The 19772-nt window shown below is 42.4% G+C and overlaps 2 protein-coding genes across 5 annotated transcripts in view; both read right to left on the reverse strand.

Moving 5' to 3' along the window:
- Positions 1-1187: 1187 nt before the first annotated feature.
- On the reverse strand, positions 1188-7400 carry snrnp27 (small nuclear ribonucleoprotein 27 (U4/U6.U5)). Its single transcript, XM_064936912.1, has 6 exons — positions 7238-7400; positions 4379-4508; positions 4103-4218; positions 2541-2620; positions 1994-2058; positions 1188-1546 (listed from the first exon to the last, which is right to left on the reverse strand). The coding sequence occupies exons 1-6, from the start codon at positions 7272-7274 to the stop codon at positions 1492-1494; spliced, it is 483 nt and encodes a 160-aa protein (XP_064792984.1). The 5' UTR covers positions 7275-7400; the 3' UTR covers positions 1188-1491.
- Positions 7401-7849: 449 nt separating this feature from the next.
- Positions 7850-19772, reverse strand: part of LOC135513910 (beta-adducin-like) — a 30227-nt gene continuing 18304 nt past the window's right edge. For 3 of the 4 annotated variants that reach the window (XM_064936915.1, XM_064936913.1, XM_064936914.1), the window contains exons 10-15: positions 19237-19482; positions 14135-14248; positions 13914-14000; positions 10514-10640; positions 9750-9833; positions 7850-9008 (exon numbers count right to left, since the gene is read on the reverse strand). In XM_064936915.1, coding sequence (XP_064792987.1) covers positions 8743-9008; positions 9750-9833; positions 10514-10640; positions 13914-14000; positions 14135-14248; positions 19237-19482 — 924 coding nt within the window. In that variant the 3' untranslated portion in view covers positions 7850-8742. The remainder of the gene's footprint in view (positions 9009-9749; positions 9834-10513; positions 10641-13913; positions 14001-14134; positions 14249-19236; positions 19483-19772) is intronic. The other variant, XM_064936916.1, reaches the window with a different exon arrangement.

The raw sequence follows: 19772 nt of genomic DNA on the forward strand, positions 1-19772 counted from the left end.
TTTGGCGGGTCATGTTTTGGAGGACGCATAATTCAACCGTCACCTCTCCCAAGCCCGTTGGGGAGTTGCAGCGATCAGAAAAGGGGGTAAAATGAAAAAATAAAAATAATTCTCCTCCGCACCTCAACGATCCCACAGGTGAAAAAGCCTGGAGGTGGTCCTGGGCTTGCGTTCGTTACACGGAGCTGGCTTATGGTAGAGAAATTAACATTCAATGCTCTGGCAACAGCTCTGGTGGACATTCCTGCAGTCAGCATGCCAATTGCACAATCCATCCGAGATTGAGACTTGCAGCTGTAAAAAAAACCTGAACATTTTAGAGTGGCATTTAAAAATAATAATAATGTATTGTCCCCAGAATAAGCTTTGTACCTATGGAACATTTATGGGATCTTTCATGTCACCAACATGGGACCAGCACTATATGTTGCTTTTTCATTTTTGTTCAAAGTAGTATGCAAAAAAAAAGACTACAGCTTGAGCACACCTAAACCAGCATTTCGCAAAATGGTATGCAGCATCATCTGGATGTGTGGAACAAAAGTTTAACATTCATCTTCTACCATTTCTGTCAAGACGTCTACACATACAATTTGATGCATACGTTCAATAAACCCAACCTATGAACCACACAGAACACAATGCTGCAAGGCAAACACAGTGTTCCATTGGAAATGAATGTACTTCTGGTGTAGCAAAACACAATGACGCTGTAGGTGTGATCAAGAGGGAGGCAAGACAGAACGCGAACGTCAGCCGTGAGCAGTACATCACGTAGGGAACCAAACAGAAAATATAGCTCACTGAATGAAAAGGGAACCGTATGCAACTAATGAATACATCAGTTTGGTGACGACAAATGGTGGAGATTCAACGAGTAGAATTGTTGAGAAACTAATAGAAATGGCAGCAGACGTTCTGTGGTCAAAGGCGATAGGAAGGCTAACCGCTGATTTCAACCGTTTGTCCTTAAAACCATATATAGAAGATGACATGAGAAATGAGCCTAGAGAGGGAATTTGAACACAACTGAAGAGGGGTTCGTGCTCAAATCCCACCCATTAAAATACTTGCCTTCAAAAATATTCTCATACCTTTCAGCAATCAATTAACTATCCCACTTAGAGCATTACATTTCAATAATTTGGCAATTTTACATAAATCGCAAAAATGAGAATGAGTCATGATCTGAATTAACGTTTTTAATCTGACCCAAAAACACCTCAATTAAAATGCACCCTGAAAAGCATATCGACCCAGGCAGGTTGTCAACAAGACTAAAATAAGCTAAACATATTACAGAAACAGTTCATTATATTCAGTTGCATGGGTCTTTGCATAACTTATATGCAGTGCAGGGTGTCAAAATGAGAGAAAAAAATACATAATACAAAAAAATAAACTTCTATCACCAAAACACAGTCTAGAGACAACAAGGCTAAAATAGTATATTTTAGGGAACATCAATGAGTATGTTCTGTTTATCCTACTTCAAGCAATGAAATCCAGAGGTCTGTTGAATCCACCTTTTCTGTTCATGTACTGCCTGAAAAGAAAAAAAATACATACAAAACTGTTACCATTACATCATCACCACCAATAGGAGAGCCAAAATGTCTGCATAGAAACACCTGCAGAGGTGATTGGCAGCAATGAGCATAGTCACTGTTCAGACTGCTCAATATCAGCCTGGACCTTGTGCCTTGCAGTTGGAATTGTTGATTTATAAACAAATGAAGCTAGTTGGTGCATAAATCAACAAGATATGCTAGGTGACCTGAATGTGATGGAAAATAAATAATATCCTAACAAGAAGGACTAGATATTGGTAGTCCCACACATTGATATATTATATACTAAATGCAGTCTATATTACAGTATTTTCACAACTACACGTGAGCAGCTCCACCCAATTTTGTAATTTAAATGTTATTTGTGAAATAAAAAGCCACATAAGCCAAATATTGGGGTTAATGATAATGAATCAACAGACCTGTATTTCCTCTTCTGAGACACATTGATAGCATGCGCATTGACTGCTCCATTGGTCTTCTTCCCCTGTTGGCAATGACAACTACATTAATACATCACACATCCAGAAACATGAGGTTGTTCACCCTTCGTTCACCTGTGGCAATAAACAATTAAGTTGTATCAAATCAAAACATCTTCCTGCAATAAAAAAAACAAAAAACTGCCAGACAAATGGAGACCTAATTGAACTCCTTTGAAAAGAATCACACCCATTTCAGATGATCTTAGTCTTACAAACTCTTTACCAAAAGTGGAGTGTGTCAAGTTCTTAGAAATCACTATTATGATTGTTAGATCTTTAATTCTTGGTGGTGAAGTGCACCGTACAATCAGTTAGTTTTAGAAAAATGTGCCCCCTTGTGGTGAGTTGGACAATTTCAGCAATTACCTGTCAATAGGATAATTATTCTGCAGACTCAAGACTAAATAAAAGCATCTAATATCTACAGATATCTTTGGCAAGCCTAACCAGGAACCTCTAGATTTGAGACGAGTTGAATCCTTACCTTTGTTGTGTCAAAGTTGCCAAATCCCATAATCTTCATCATCTCAATCTCCTCTTCCGTCTTGCCCTGCATGTCTTCCTCTATAAACAATACACACTTTTAGACACTGACATGCAACAGTAGTATTTCTCCATATTCTCACAGAAGGGGTGCATCCCAATTAGCACACGCCCCCCCCAAAAAAACAGTACCAGTCAAAAGTTGACATACTCATTCAAAGGTTCCTTTATATTGACTATTTTCTACATTGTAGAATAGTGAAGACATCAAAACTATGAAATAACATATGGAATCATGTAGCTTCCAAAAAAAATGTTAAATGAAAATATATTGTATGTTTGAAATCATTCAAAGTAGCCAACCTTTGCACACTCATTATCTCAACCATCTTCATGAGGTAGTAACCTGGAATGCAACAATTAACAGGTGTACCTTGTTAAAAGTTAATTTGTGGAATTTCTTTCCTTCTTAATGCATTTGAGCCAATCAGTTGTATTGTGACATGGTAGGAATGGTATACAGAAGATAGCCCTATTTGGTAAAAGACCAAGTTCATATTATGGCAATTACAGCTCAAATAAGCAAAGAGAAACAACAGTCCACCATTAATTTATGACATGAAGGTCAGTCAAGTCAGAACATTTCAAGAACTATTCTTCAAGCGCAGTCACAAAAACCCTCAAGCGCTATGAAACTGGCTCTCATGAGGACGGCCACAGGAAAGGAAGACCCAGAGTTACCTCTGCTGCAGAGGATAAGTTCATTAGTTACCAGCCTCAGAAATTACAGCCCAAATAAATGCTTCAGAGTTTAAGTAACAGACAAACTCAACATCAACTGTTCAGAGGAAACTGCTTAAATCAGACCTTCCTGGTCAAATTGCTGCAAAGAAACCACTACTAAAAGGTGACTAATAAGAAGAGACTTGCTTGGGCCAAGAAACATCGAGCAATGGACATTACATCGGTGGAAATCTGTCCTTTGGTCTGATGAGTCCAATTTTGAGATTTTTGAGAGACGCAGAGTAGGTGAACGAATGATCTCTGCATGTGTGGTTCCCACCATGCATGGCTACCACAGCATTCTGCAGCGATACGCCATCCCATCTGTTTTGAGCTTAGTGGGAATATCAATCGTTTTTCAACAGGATAATGACACAAAACAAAAGCAGCCAACAAGTGCTCAGCATATGTGGGAACTCCTTCAAGACGGTTGGAAAAGCACTCTAGTTTAAGTGGTTGAGAGAACGCCAAGAGTGTGCAAAGCTGTCATCAAGGCAAAGGGTGTTTACTTAGAAGAATCTAAAATCTATTTTCATTTGTTTAACACTTTTTTGGTTACTACATGATTCCATGTGTGTTGTTTCATAGTTTTGATGTATTCACTACTATTCTACAATGTAGAAAACAGTAAAAATAAAGAAACACCTTAAATGAATAGGTGTCCAAAAGTTTGACTGCTACTGTGTATATATACACACAGGGCTCTGGTCAAAAGTACTGCACCGTGTAGAGAACCGAGTGTCATTTGAGACACATACAAGATCATAGCAGATAAACCACCTGAGATCTGATGCTCCTTTATTGGCTTATCCTTGGAATCCTTTTTATCTTCATCATCACGCCTGTCCTTCTGCCTGGAGGGGGAGCCGGAAGAAGAGCGCAGCCGACGAGGAGACCTAAAGACAAGAGACAGAGATAGCTGGTGGAAGGGTTATCTAGGGTTATCTAGACCGAGGTTACACCACATAGGCCTAGAGAAGTAACCAATGACCCTGTGTGAGTCCACTGTCTACCCCCTTTTAGTTGAGATGACTCACTGGGGGTCTCTTCTCTCACCTTGAGCGCCGCCTTCGGGCTGGAGAGCGCGAGCGGCTCCTTCGCCTTTCCCTGTCCCGAGAACGGGAGCGTTCCCTCTCCCTGCGCTTTCGTTCACGGTCCCTTGAACCTGAGCGAGAGCGTCGTCTCTCTGCAGACGAGGAACAAACAGACCAAGACATTACTTAATATGGTGGAGGACCAAGAACAGCAACCATGTTATGAATCCTTACATGAATAGAATTTTGTTTAGTGAATGGGTTCAATAGACTTTCGTACTACCTCGAAGTGAAGATGTTGCTAAAGTGTTGAATAATTTGTCTTTATATGCAGGGTGTCATTCCTCCAAAATACAAAAGTACATATATATTTTTTAGCACGTTATATACCTTCAGACTAGCTCTGGTCCAGGTGCATGCAACAGAGGCACACGCAGGTTGTAGTGCAGATCCAACGCATGCACGTGGACCAGAGCTAGCCTGGTCGTTTCTGTATTGTTTTAAATGACACCCTGTGCATACAGAGAAAGTATCTAACACTCTAGCAACATCTACACTTTGGTGAGTTACGAAAGTATATTAAAATGACTCTAAATACATTTTTTGGGGAAACAGAAAGAGTCAAAGGAATATTCCACAGAGTAGAGGCAACTTGTAGTTGTCGTGTGATGGACCAGAGAAAGACACACTAGCTATGTTCATAGCATAGCATGTTCATAGCCCAGTCATAGTAGACCAGCAGAGGCTGCTGAGGGGAGGACGGCTTATAATAATGGCTGGAACGGAGTAGTATCAACCATATCTGATGTTTGATACCATTCCAACCATTATGATGAGCCGTCTTCCCCTCAGCAATCTCCACTGACTATAGGGACGTCAAACGTTCAGCCTGCAGCACAGACCCTTTGGACGCTTTAGTCTAGAGCGCCTGGTTAAATTGTGATTATGAGCATTTTTTTACATCTCTAAATGGTTAAACTACTGAGAAATATAAAGTATTTGATTATTGAAACAAATCTGTGTGTTTAACTTACTATCACAATAAATTAAGCTTATACATTAATAAGATATTGGGGGAAAACTGTTACTTTCCATGTTGAGGACAGTATTAGTTAATACATTACACAAGCTGACGTTTTGATAGCGTCGGGTCATCAAATTTTTAGCTCAAGTGCTTAAAACAGATCAATATATTTGGTTTTGTAATGTTTATTTTGTCATATACACTGGGGTTTGCAGGATTTTGTTTTTTTATATTTTTAAATGGCACTGATAAGCACACCAATTGATTTCAACGTGATAACCGATGAGTCACGACAAAATAGTGTTGCGTTTCTTTCTGTTCTGGTGACCCCTGTATCAAAATGCAACATTCCAAAATGTAGTTGACTTATGCAGGTTGTCCTCTAACCAGTGATGTAAAAAATATCTCCAGTTTCCATTAGGTTTTTCAGTTGTATTAGTCAATAGAAGGGTCAACCCAGACATCACAGGGTCTATAAAAATGAAGCATTCATTTAGAACATTCTCAACACCAAATGAGAGTTGGAAGTCCAGTCACGGGTAGTGGAAAGGATGAACTAGGTGAAACTGGGCAAACATTCTGCTAATTATCTCATCGATGAAACATCTGATCTCAATACATTATGTTCCCAAAACTACAATTTGTTACAAACACAGTGCACTGAGTTTAAGACTTAGTGTTTGAAAGAGTGCAAGGTCAAATGGAGGTTGTGCACACACTTCCCAGAGGAGGCGTTCCCGAAAGGAAATATATGCTACAATAGGATCTCCCGAGCTCCTGTTTGGCTCTGCCCACCTCCTTGCTTGTTCTGCCCACTATGCTTATTTTTCTCCCACTATAAACGGCACAGATTAACTATATTGGGATAGACCGTATCTTCTTGCCAGGGGAGTTTTGTTAAAAACCCAGACGCATTTAAAGAGGCGCCATGCGCCTCCATTTCCTGGTAGCTAAAATGTGTTTATGTGACAAAACAAACAAGTATAGCATAGAGAATGATTGTACAATCTAAACCACTGTGATAAACATTTTCCATAAGCAAAAATATTGTATTTTCAGCTGGTTTACGAAACAGAAAGTAACACACAGAAAAACGAAACTTGGGCACGGGAAGCATAGAAAGAGAGCACATCAAACAGATCTACCGCGTTTTAGACTTGCTTTTAAATGAGAATGACAGCTCTATAATTTGGTCGTGTTGCCCAAAAAGTTACATACTGCAGTTTTAAATGGCTTTAGGGTTTACACGCTGCATGTGTCTAATTCCCCCTACAGTTGACCAATCACAGATGAAGGGGAGTAGACTTCGGGCAAAATAAAAATAGCTGAAAAGAATGCAAATACCAAAACGTCACAAAACATAATATGCATTAACTCATTACGATGGGAATGAGGTGGACAGCTTCACAGCCTTGGTTATTAAGTGTATATTTTTGCATTTGTTAAATTAACGTTATTTATGTGACAAGAAAGTAGGAGCCTTTATGTTTCTAAAAACGTATATCCATTCACTTTTAGTTGCCGTATTTGTCTGCCAAAGCCAATCAGTCTCTAAACAGAAGATGTAACGTAAAGGTCATTTGACTATAGTCCGGAGTAACGCTGTTTGGCTCCTTTACTCCATTATGGGCGAGCGTGTACACAATTAAAAGTTACCCAGATTACTGTAGTTTAACTACAATGTTTAGGGCTACACGTACATGTTAGTTGCGAGACCGAAATAGTGGTTATTGTTATCGTCAACTTGCTAGCTGGAATACATATGGACCTGTTTGTAAATAACGTATGATGCTACTGTAGCTAACTTTAGCAAATTACTATTATTGTCATCGTTGGTTATTCATTGCTAATACAAACCTCGTTTTGGTGGGGATCGGCTTCTACTTCTGCCCATTTTTAGGGCCTTAAGTTCTTCAAACAATAAGCAAAGTGAAACCGTCGACAATTTAACAGATTTCTGCCGTTTGATTTCAGTAACTCATTGCTGTTCTCTCCGCAGATGAAAAAGACAGGAAACCGGAAGCCCTTAACACAGAAATATATCTTTACTGCCCCTAGCGGTCTGGAATGGATATGAATAGCGTTACCTGTTGATTTCGTAAATTCATGGATGAATCTCAATTTCATTCTCCTCGTGTCCTCTCTCATCGCCTCCTTCTCAAAATCCATCGGATGATAAAGCCAAAGGTCCCGCTGCTCTGACCATCTTCTCCAATGGGTTTTGAGCAAGAGGCGAGAAGAGAGAATAGGACTCGAGAGTATACAATACAATTTTCCCCCATGTATTTATAAACAAAAACACATCTAACCAAGATGCATTAAAAAATAATATATATTATATATATGTCGGCAAACATTAAGAATATTATTTTCCCTAAGTATCAGAACCAGAACTGGACTTTACTGTACCTGACACTCATATGATCAAGTAAAGGTTAACTAACAAATAACAGATCAAACCAAACTGGATTGAAATCAACTTAATATTTAATGACTGGTACATTTTAACCTTGGAACTTTTCACTTTACATTCTAATATGAAATAATACATTAAAAAAAGATATCACACATCAGCATTTAGATAACAGCTACTGATCATAAAAATAATTACACCTGTAAAGACGTATTTTGTACACATATTTCAAATACAATTTTGGGGATAAGTGGAATGTTTAGTGCCTTTTAGTTGGGCTTCAGTTTGCAACATCAAGCAACAAGTTTATTCCATGATGCGTATATCATATCCTTGCTTGGTATTAGTGGCATTTATAGCTTTCAGTTTAATGTTGGGAATTAAATTGTTTAAGTATTTATTTATTTTTTTCCCCTGCTGTCTATGACTTGAATAGTTTGTTTAAATGGAACAAGACTTCTGCCAAAAAGAGCACATTTTTATACCTGCATAATTCTACATATACTGCACCTGTGCTCGCATTAATGTACATACCTGTGACCTTCATCTGACTATTAAAAACAAATAAATATGACAAGACCACTATGAGGATGCTTCAATGCAACATTGGTTTATATGCATACGTGTCATAAGGGGTGCATAATTCAGTTGGAGTGCTGTTGATTCTATTTCCTTTTGCATTGTTGTGGATTGTTTCATGATCATTTGTGAGTTGGAGAGAAACAATATTGCAAAAAAAACATAAAATTAGAATTACTTCTAAATCCTATGCGCAAAAACAAGTAATTTTTTAACAAATTGTTTGATAGTATAGATAGAAGCGTGTGGGCACAAAGACGGGATGAGAGGGACGGAACCATACATTTAGGAAATTTGAGTGAGTGTGTTTGCCTCTGTGTATGTGGCTAGAAATGGAGTGGTTTGTGTCAGAAGCATTTTACATGTCCCCTCAAGTTTCAGCTTTCTCTTTCTGCTCTTTCTTCTTGCTCTTCTTTAGAAATGAGGGGGCCTTGAACTTCTTTTTCTTCTTAGAGGGGGACTTGGAGGGGGATCCCTCAGGGGTGTTGCTGGGCAGTTTAGCGGGTGGCACAGCTGGGGGTGTAGAAGTGTCATTGGTAGACAAAGCCTTCATCCCTTTCTCCAGCTCCTCCGTGGTCTGCTTCTCCTCCTCTCCTTTCCCGTTCTGCACTGCCATTGAGGCTGTGTTAGTCTCATCTTGTTGGATAATTGGCGTAAAAAACATAACAAAGAAAGAAATGCAATCAGATTAAATGGATTTGTTTGTGTTATCTGCATGGAACAGTACACAGCAGCCATGTCATGTCATTGCAGTTGTGCCCAACATGCTTGGCTATTGAGAGTGCAACAACTTCTAACAGTTTGTTTCTCAGTACTTAGTATTGAAACAATATCTCAGTACCAGAGGGGTGCCCTATGAGTCAGTGTAGACAGAGGAACATAGACAAACACGAACACAGAGACCGAAGGAGAGGGGTACATACAGTAGGTGTGGAGACAGATGGCCTTCACAAGGCAGCGCTGAAATGTGGCACATTTACAAAAACAGCAACAACAACAACAACCACCACCAAACCTCACATCATCAGAACTGAAATCCCATGTTACTCAGACATTGAAATTCTCATACAATATTGTTCTAATTGAGATCCATGCACATCCCTCCATGCATTGATATCAATGCATGTTTAATGCAAAAGTCCAAGTTACACATCTCAATTTAGGATTTAAATATTTTAGATCACCTATACTGTTGCCCACATTCAGTGACTGTCAGCGCAACAGGCATGGTCAATGAGCAGTTGAAGAGACACATAGTGGAGGCAACAGTACAGGGTCCCGCATATTGTCATGTAGGAATTTGAGCAGTCCTTCTCTCCTGTATGCAAAGCAAGCAGAGACAGCTGAGTGTGTTCAGCACTCCCGGCCGAGTCTCACCTGAGGGAGGAGGATTGTAGGGGTGAGGGTTGTTGGTGGGGGAGGTAGCTGGGGGAGAGTCCTTCTCGTTCTCCACCTCATCCCCTACTCATGCACACAGACAGACAGACAGACAGACAGACAGACAGACAGACACACACACACACACACACACACACACACACACACACACACACACACACACACACACACACACACACACACACACACACACACACACACACACACACACACACACACACACACACACACACACACACACACACAGGAGAACATAGAGCGACAGCCAGTGTGGGGTGAGGAGTACATAGAGCTAATTCTAGTTAGCAATGTGCAAGAGTTGTGAGGCAGAGTTAGGATTGAATTAGTAGGTGAAAGAAAGACACATTAACTGTACAGTCTGAGGTTACAGTGCTGTAAGTATGGCGAGCAAGAGAGATAGGAGCAGGTGTAAGTAATTAAGGCAACATTTGGAGAGAGGGATAGTGTAAGCCACATGCAAAGTGTAAGTGAGGGATAGCTTTTGGTACAGATATAGGATCTTAATTTGATCACTCTTTTGTTGCTGAGAATTTTCCTGCACCGTGAGCTTCGTGATTTACATAAATTCACTGAAAACCCACACTAACACAGTTACATTAACAGTATTGCACATTTCATGTCGCTTACTTTTAGCCAGGTAATAACCTAACCACTGATTAGCAACTACTATGCTGTGACAATATGGTTCAAATTAAGATCTCTATCTGTAGCAGTGCACTTACCATCTGTGTGACCTTCTGCTTTCCTCTGCACCTCCTTGCGGTACTCCTCCAGCTCCTTGTCTGTCAGCTGGTTAAATGGGTTGGGGGTCTCCGGCTCAAATTTTGCAAGTTCTGCCAGATCTGGAGACTAGGATGAAAAGGAAAAGGGAAGGATATTATCATTTTTGTGGTTTGGTTAATCATTGTCGACCCAAGGGGTTTCCCCATCTCATTTCAGTTTTGACACCCAAATAATGACTACCCAGAAAATATGTAGGTTGCTAAGTCTTCCAAGTCTTCTTAGTGTTTGCTCCCAAGAGAGCTCATTGGTTTAATTGTCTTCATGGTTCATGTCTTCTCAGACCATCTTATTTACTTGTTTACCTTGTGGACTGAGAGCACACAGTTTTACAGAAACATGCAGTTTCTTTCTGTACCTGAGGAAGAGTAGCAGGGTGGAAGGTGAGGGGTTGAATGAATGAATTAATGAATGATACAATGAGAAGCAGGGGAGTGGGATGATTAGTGGGGATGGTTAGGCGGCCAAAGCACCTTCTGCAGCTGGGTTAGGAATTTTATTTAACCATGACAACAGGTTAAACACCACATCTCTTGCGACAAGACCACAGGGCCTCAGTTTTTATTACATTTTGTTATAATATTTAATTTGAATGGGTTTGGAAGCAAATGTAAACAGCCACACACATACAGTTGAAGTCGGAAGTTCACATACACCTTAGCCAAATACATTTAAACTCCGTTTTTCACAATTTCATCCTCGTAAAAAAATTTTTTGTCTTGGGTCAGTTAGGATCACCACTTTATTTTAAGAATGTGAAATGTCAGAATAATAGTAGAGAGAATTATTCATTTCAGCTTTTAATTATTTCATCACATTCCCAGTGGGTCAGAAGTTTACATACACTCAATTAGTATTTGGGAGCATTGCCTTTAAATTGTTTAACTTGGGTCAAACGTTTCGGGTAGCCTTCTACAAGCTTGCCACAATAAGTTGGGTGAGTTTTGGCACAATCCTCCTGACAGAGCTGGTGTAACTGAGTCAGGTTTGTAGGCCTCCTTGCTCCCACACGCTTTTTCAGTTCTGCCCACACATTTTCTATAGGGTTGAGGTCAGGGCTTTGCGATGGCCACTCCAATACTTTGACTTTGTTGTCCTTTTGTAACAACTTTGGAAGTATGCTTGGGGTCATTGTTAATTTGGAAGACCCATTTGCGACCAAGCTTTAACTTGCTGACTGATATCTTGAGATGTTGTTTCAATATATCACCATCATTTTCCTTCCTCATGTTGCCATCTATTTTGTGAAGTGCACCAGTCCCTCCTGCAGCAAAGCACCATCACAACATGATGCTGCCACCCCTGTGCTTCACGGTTGGGATGATGTTCTTTGGCTTGCAAGCCTCCCCTTTTTCCTCCAAACATAACAATGGTCATTATTATGGCCAAACAGTTCTATTTTTGCTTCATCAGACCAGAGGACATTTCTCCAAAAAGTTTGATCTTTGTCCCCATGTGCAGTTGAAAACTGTAGTCTGTCTTTTCTATGGCGGTTTTGGAGCAGTGGCTTCTTCCTTGCTGAGCAGCCTTTCAGGTTATGTCGGTATAGGACTTGTTTTACTGTGGATATAGATACTTTTGTACCTGTTTCCTCCAGCATCTTCACAAGGTCCTTTGCTGTTGTTCTGGGATTGATTTTCACTTTTCGCACCAAACTACATTCATCTCTAGGAGACAGAAAGCGTCTCCTTCCTGAGCGGTATGATGGCTACGTGGTTCCATAGTGTTTATACTTACATACAATTGTTTGTACAGATGAACGTGGTACCTTCAGGCATTTGGAGATTGCTCCCAAGGATGAACCAGACTTGTGGAGTTCTACAGTTTTTTTTTCTGGGGTCTTGGCTGATTTCTTTTGATTTTCCCATGATGTCAAGCAAAGAGGCACTGAGTTTGAAGGTAGGCCTTGAAATACATCCACAGGTACATATCCAATTGACTCAAATTATGTAAATTAATGATATCATGATATCATTTTCTGGAATTTTCCAAGCTGTTTAAATGCACAGTCAATTTAGTGTATATAAACATCTGACCCACTGGAATTGTGATACAGTGGATTAAAAGTGAAATGATCTGTCTGTAAACAATTGTTGGAAAAATTACTTGTGGCATGCACAAAGTAGATGTCCTAACCGAGTACCCAAAACTTTAGTGTGTTGACAATACATTTGCGGAGTGGTTGAAAAATGAGTTTTAATGACTCCAACCTAAGTGTATGTAAACTTACGACTTCAACTGTACATCTACGCATATACAGTACATACTGTACATATACACATAGCAACAGCACAGCCTCCATAGAATTCATAACATAACAATAAAAATAATAATAATAATAATAATGTAGAGCTCTCTTTTGTCGCCGGGCCCTGCCCCCAAGGGTCCACCACCCTGAAGGCCCCAACCCAACATAGGGCCTCAGTTTAACGTGAAAGACAGAAATACCGTACATCAAATCAAAACGGAAAAAACAAGCATTTACACATTCACCTGCACTATCCATTAGCCACAGCACTGTAGGCCTAGTACTTGATCCTTACCGGTGGACTATCATCCGTTATGACACCGGCTAGTACTTGATCCTTACCGGTGGACTATCATCCGTTATGACACCAGCTAGTACTTGATCCTTACCGGTGGACTATCATCCGTTATGACACCGGCTAGTACTTGATCCTTACCGGTGGACTATCATCCGTTATGACACCGGCTAGTACTTGATCCTTACCGGTGGGCTATCATCCGTTATGACACCGGCTAGTACTTAATCCTTACCGGTGGGCTATCATCCGTTATGACACCGGCTAGTACTTGATCCTTACCGGTGGGCTATCATCCGTTATGACACCGGCTAGTACTTGATCCTTACCGGTGGACTATCATCCGTTGTGACACCGGCTAGTACTTGATCCTTACCGGTGGGCTATCATCCGTTGTGACACCGGCTAGTACTTGATCCTTACCGGTGGGCTATCATCCGTTATGACACCGGCTAGTACTTGATCCTTACCGGTGGACTATCATCCGTTATGACACCGGCTAGTACTAGATCCTTACCGGTGGACTATCATCCGTTATGACACCGGCTAGTACTTGATCCTTACCGGTGGGCTATCATCCGTTATGACACCGGCTAGTACTTGATCCTTACCGGTGGACTATCATCCGTTATGACACCGCCTAGTACTTGATCCTTACCGGTGGACTATCATCCGTTATGACACCGGCTAGTACTTGATCCTTACCGGTAGACTATCATCCATTATGACACCGGCTAGTACTTGATCCTTACCGGTAGACTATCATCCGTTATGACACCGGCTAGTACTTGATCCTTACCGGTGGGCTATCATCCGTTATGACACCGGCTAGTACTTGGGACTGGGGTCCTGCTGTTTTCATGTCCTGCCGGTTCTGCTGCCTGATCTGGAGATAAACAACAACATCAACAAACAACAACATCAACAACAACCCAAAAGGCTGAAAACCCAAAACCAAACCATGCGATCCCTGTGGTATATCCATACTGTGACATCATGGCTTACTGAGAGCATAAGTACCTTATTTCGTGTTTCCAGCACCTCTTGAGGGTTGGTAAAAAGAGGAACAAACTGATTTGAGTTCTCAATCTTGATGGCTCCACTACCTTGTTGCATCTCCTCTGTCTTCAGCCACTAAAGAAGGGGAGATGACAGTGTTACAGGTTGGGAGTTCTGCAGCATTACCCATCCCATAAACATCACATAAACATTCCACAAACATCCCATAAACATCCCATAAACATCCCATAAACATCCCATAAACATCACATAAACATACCATAAACATCCCATAAACATCCCATAAACATCCCATAAACATCCCATAAACATCCCATAAACATTCCACAAACATCCCACAAACATCCCATAAACATCTCATAAACATCCCATAAACATACCATAAACATCCCATAAACATCCCATAAACATCCCATAAACATACCATAAACATCCCATAAACATACCCATACCATAAAACATATCCCAAAACATACCATAAACATCCCATAAACATCCCATAAACATCCCATAAACATACCATAAACATCCCATAAACATACCATAAACATCCCATAAACATCCCATAAACATACCATAAACATCCCATAAACATCCCATAAACATACCATAAACATCCCATAAACATCCCATAAACATACCATAAACATCCCATAAACATACCATAAACATCCCATAAACATTCCACATCCCAATAAACATCCATCCCATAAACATAAACATACCATAAACATACCATAAACATCCATAAACATACATAAACATACCATAAACATCCCATAAACATTCCATAAACATCCCATAAACATCCCATAAAAACATACCATAAACATCCCATAAACATACTATAAACATAAACATACCATAAACATACCATAAACATCCCATAAAAACATCCCATAAACATACCATAAACATACCCATAAACATCCCATAAACATCCCATAAAACATCCCACCATAAACATAAACATAACATAAACATCCATAAACATATAAACATATAAACATTCCACAAACATCCCATAAACATACCATAAACATCCCATAAACATACCATAAACATAAATAAACATACCATAAACATCCCATAAACATACCATAAACATATAAACATACCATAAACATCCCATAAACATACCATAAACATATAAACATACCATAAACATATAAACATCCCATAAACATACCATAAACATCCCATAAACATCCCATAAACATACCATAAACATCCCATAAACATCCCATAAACATACCATAAACATCCCATAAACATACCATAAACATCCCATAAACATACCATAAACATCCCATAAACATCCCATAAACATCCCATAAACATACCATAAACATCCCATAAACATACCATAAACATCCATAAACATACCATAAACATACTATAAACATACCATAAACATCCCATAAACATACCATAAACATCCCATAAACATACTATAAACATACCATAAACATCCCATAAACATACTATAAACATTGCTTCAAATGCTTTTCCTCCATCAACACATTTATGCTTTCAATTACAAAAACAAATAGAAATGTCTCTTAAAGTTTCTCTTATATGAGAGAGAGAGAATGACATTTGGCTGGGCAATGTGTCTTTCTTGAAGGACATCCTCCTGATATTCTATTGTATATAAACAACCTTGGCTGTTTGACTCTGCATTCATTTTTTAATAAAATCATAGCCATCTTTTTAAACCACTATTTTAATACAGTGTTGTTGTTGTCATTTTTTATGCAGTGTTATTATCATCACACGTGTTCTCAGACAGATGGACGGAAACATCTTTCCACCACCAGAGGGCAGACTCAGCACTGCAGTAATCAACACCAGCACTGGGCTGTCCCCTGCAATGCAGAGGACACGAGAAAGAGAGAGTGGGAGGTACAGGGGAGGAGAGAGAGAGGGAGAGAGGGAAAGGGGGAGAGCTAGTCTTCTCATAGAGTATGCAGGCCATGGAAGAACTGGGACATTTTAAGCTTCCAGGAATTGTTTACAGATCATTGCAGCATGGGCCCATGCATTATCAAGCTGATAAATGAGGTGATGGCAGTGGATGAATGGCACGACAACAGGCCTCAGGATCTAGTCACGGTATCTCTGTACATTCAAATTGCCATCGATAAAATGCAATTGCATTCATTTTCCGTAGCTTAGGCCTGCCCATACCCTAACCCCACCACCACCATCGGGTACTCAACATTGTTCACAACATTGACATCAGCAAACCCTTCACCCACACGACACCATACATGCTGTCTGCCATCTGGCTGGTGCAGTTGAAACCGGGATTAATCTGTGAAGAGTACACTTCTCCAGCCTGCCAGTGGGCATCGAAGGTGAGGATTTGCACAATGAAATCGGTTACGACACCGAACTACAGTCAGGTCAAGACCCTAGTGAGGACGATGAGCACATGCAGATGCGCTTCCCTGAGACGGTTTGGTTGTGAAAACCCACAGTTTCATCAGCTGTCTAGGTGGTTGGTCTGAGACGATCCCGCAGGTGAAGAAGCTGGAATCGGAGGTCCTGGGCTGGCGTGGTTACATGTGGTCTGCGGTTGCGAGGGTGGTTGGATGAACTGCCAAATTCTCTAAAACGACATTGGAGGCGACTTATGATAGAGAAATTAATGTTAAATTCTCTGGCAAAAGCTCAGGTGGGCCTTCCTGCAGTCAGCATGCCAATTGCACACTCCCTCAACATTTGAGACATCTGTGGCATTTTGTTGTGTGACAAAACAAAACATTTTAGAGTGGCCTTTTATTGTCCCTAGCACAAGTTGCACCTGTGTAATGATCATGCTGTTTAATCAGCGTCTTGATATGCCACACCTGTCAGGGGGATGGATTATCTTGGCAAAGAAGAAATGCTCACTAAGAGGGACGTAAACTAATTTGTGTACAAAATAAGCTTTTTGTGTGTATGGAAAATGTCTGGGATCTTTAATTTTATTCATACATGTTGTGTTTATATTTTTGTTCAGTGTAGTATCCATTACCAGTTAGCATAAATGTTGGAATGAACATTGATTTGACAACAGAGATTGAGAATGGGCACAAAGGAGGTAGTGGTACTAGTCTATGTACTACCTTCTAGGCTCCTCCCCAGTCTCCCTCTGAAACTAAGTGAGAAAGAAAGCCTTGTCAGAGCTAGACCGGCCCATAGGGCAGTAGTCTATCTCCTGCTTCTGTATTGAGAGGCAGCTTGATGTGCAAGTACACCCCTGGACAGGCCGCTAGTCCCCCGATCTACTAAGGCCCTCTTTATTGTGATGTGCTGATGTCTGGGGCTGGCCTAGCGCTCAGGTACTTACTGTGGCGTACTGGTGTCCGGGGCTGGCCTAGCTCTCAGGTACTGGTGTCTGGTGTCGGGGCTGGCCTAGCGCTCAGGTACTTACTGTGGCGTACTGGTGTCCGGGGCTGGCCTAGCTCTCAGGTACTTACTGTGGTGTGCTGGTGTCCGGGGCTGGCCTAGCTCTCAGGTACTTACTGTGGTGTGCTGGTGTCCGGGGCTGGCCTAGCTCTCAGGTACTTACTGTGGTGTGCTGGTGTCCGGGGCTGGCCTAGCTCTCAGGTACTTACTGTGGTGTGCTGGTGTCCGGGGCTGGCCTAGCGCTCAGGTACTTACTGTGGCGTACTGGTGTCCGGGGCTGGCCTAGCTCTCAGGTACTTACTGTGGTGTGCTGGTGTCCGGGGCTGGCCTAGCTCTCAGGTACTTACTGTGGTGTGCTGGTGTCCGGGGCTGGCCTAGCTCTCAGGTACTTACTGTGGTGTGCTGGTGTCCGGGGCTGGCCTAGCTCTCAGGTACTTACTGTGGTGTGCTGGTGTCCGGGGCTGGCCTAACTCTCAGGTACTTACTGTGGTGTGCTGGTGTCCGGGGCTGGCCTAGCTCTCAGGTACTTACTGTGGTGTGCTGGTGTCCGGGGCTGGCCTAGCTCTCAGGTACTTACTGTGGTGTGCTGGTGTCCGGGGCTGGCCTAGCTCTCAGGTACTTACTGTGGTGTGCTGGTGTCCGGGGCTGGCCTAGCTCTCAGGTACTTACTGTGGTGTGCTGGTGTCCGGGGCTGGCCTAGCTCTCAGGTACTTACTGTGGTGTGCTGGTGTCCGGGGCTGGCCTAGCTCTCAGGTACTTACTGTGGTGTGCTGGTGTCCGGGGCTGGCCTAGCTCTCAGGTACTTACTGTGGTGTGCTGGTGTCCGGGGCTGGCCTAGCTCTCAGGTACTTACTGTGGTGTGCTGGTGTCCGGGGCTGGCCTAGCTCTCAGGTACTTACTGTGGTGTGCTGGTGTCCGGGGCTGGCCTAGCTCTCAGGTACTTACTGTGGTGTGCTGGTGTCCGGGGCTGGCCTAGCTCTCAGGTACTTACTGTGGTGTGCTGGTGTCCGGGGCTGGCCTAGCTCTCAGGTACTTACTGTGGTGTGCTGGTGTCCGGGGCTGGCCTAGCTCTCAGGTACTTACTGTGGTGTGCTGGTGTCCGGGGCTGGCCTAGCTCTCAGGTACTTACTGTGGTGTGCTGGTGTCCGGGGCTGGCCTAACTCTCAGGTACTTACTGTGGTGTGCTGGTGTCCGGGGCTGGCCTAGCTCTCAGGTACTTACTGTGGTGTGCTGGTGTCCGGGGCTGGCCTAACTCTCAGGTACTTACTGTGGTGTGCTGGTGTCCGGGGCTGGCCTAACTCTCAGGTACTTACTGTGGTGTGCTGGTGTCCGGGGCTGGCCTAGCTCTCAGGTACTTACTGTGGTGTGCTGGTGTCCGGGGCTGGCCTAGCTCTCAGGTACTTACTGTGGTGTGCTGGTGTCCGGGGCTGGCCTAGCTCTCAGGTACTTACTGTGGTGTGCTGGTGTCCGGGGCTGGCCTAACTCTCAGGTACTTACTGTGGTGTGCTGGTGTCCGGGGCTGGCCTAACTCTCAGGTACTGTGGTGTGCCTAACTCTCAGGTACTTACTGTGGTGTGCTGGTGTCCGGGGCTGGCCTAACTCTCAGGTACTTACTGTGGTGTGCTGGTGTCCGGGGCTGGCCTAACTCTCAGGTACTTACTGTGGTGTGCTGGTGTCCGGGGCTGGCCTAGCGCTAAGGTACTTACTGTGGTGTGCTGGTGTCCGGGGCTGGCTTGGTCCTGGTTTACCCTCAGGTAGGAGTTGGGGGTGTTGAGCCAGCGTGTCTTCGCCTGCTGCTGCCGCTGGGCGTAGGGGTGCTGGCGGGGTAACGGGTGCACCCCCTCCTCCTCAAACTGGAAGGAGTGGACCGTGGCGGGTACCTCCACCTCCCTCCGTGTCCGAGAGCGCTCCAGCAGCACGGAGAAGCGGTAGGCGTAGCCGGTACGGTAACCCTGGAGGTTGGGGAGGTTTATGTGTAATGTCCCCTGTCATGTCCAGTACTGTGTGGCTGACTGATGTATTGTCAATGTCCAATACTGATGTATTGTCAATGTCCACATCCTGAAGTTTAAAGGAGGTTAGACCTGTGTCTGGACCACTGTTATTTTCTGCATTTTCTAAGTACTGTTTATGGTGGATGTTAATTCATTAAGGTAGGGGGTGAGAATATCTATTTTAGTGCACGTCCTAAAGAACATTATACCTGTCCTATTCATAATGACTCTCCCCATTACACTACTTT

This window comes from Oncorhynchus masou, chromosome 25 (assembly GCF_036934945.1).
Source record: "Oncorhynchus masou masou isolate Uvic2021 chromosome 25, UVic_Omas_1.1, whole genome shotgun sequence".
NCBI classification, from domain to species: Eukaryota; Metazoa; Chordata; class Actinopteri; order Salmoniformes; family Salmonidae; genus Oncorhynchus; species Oncorhynchus masou.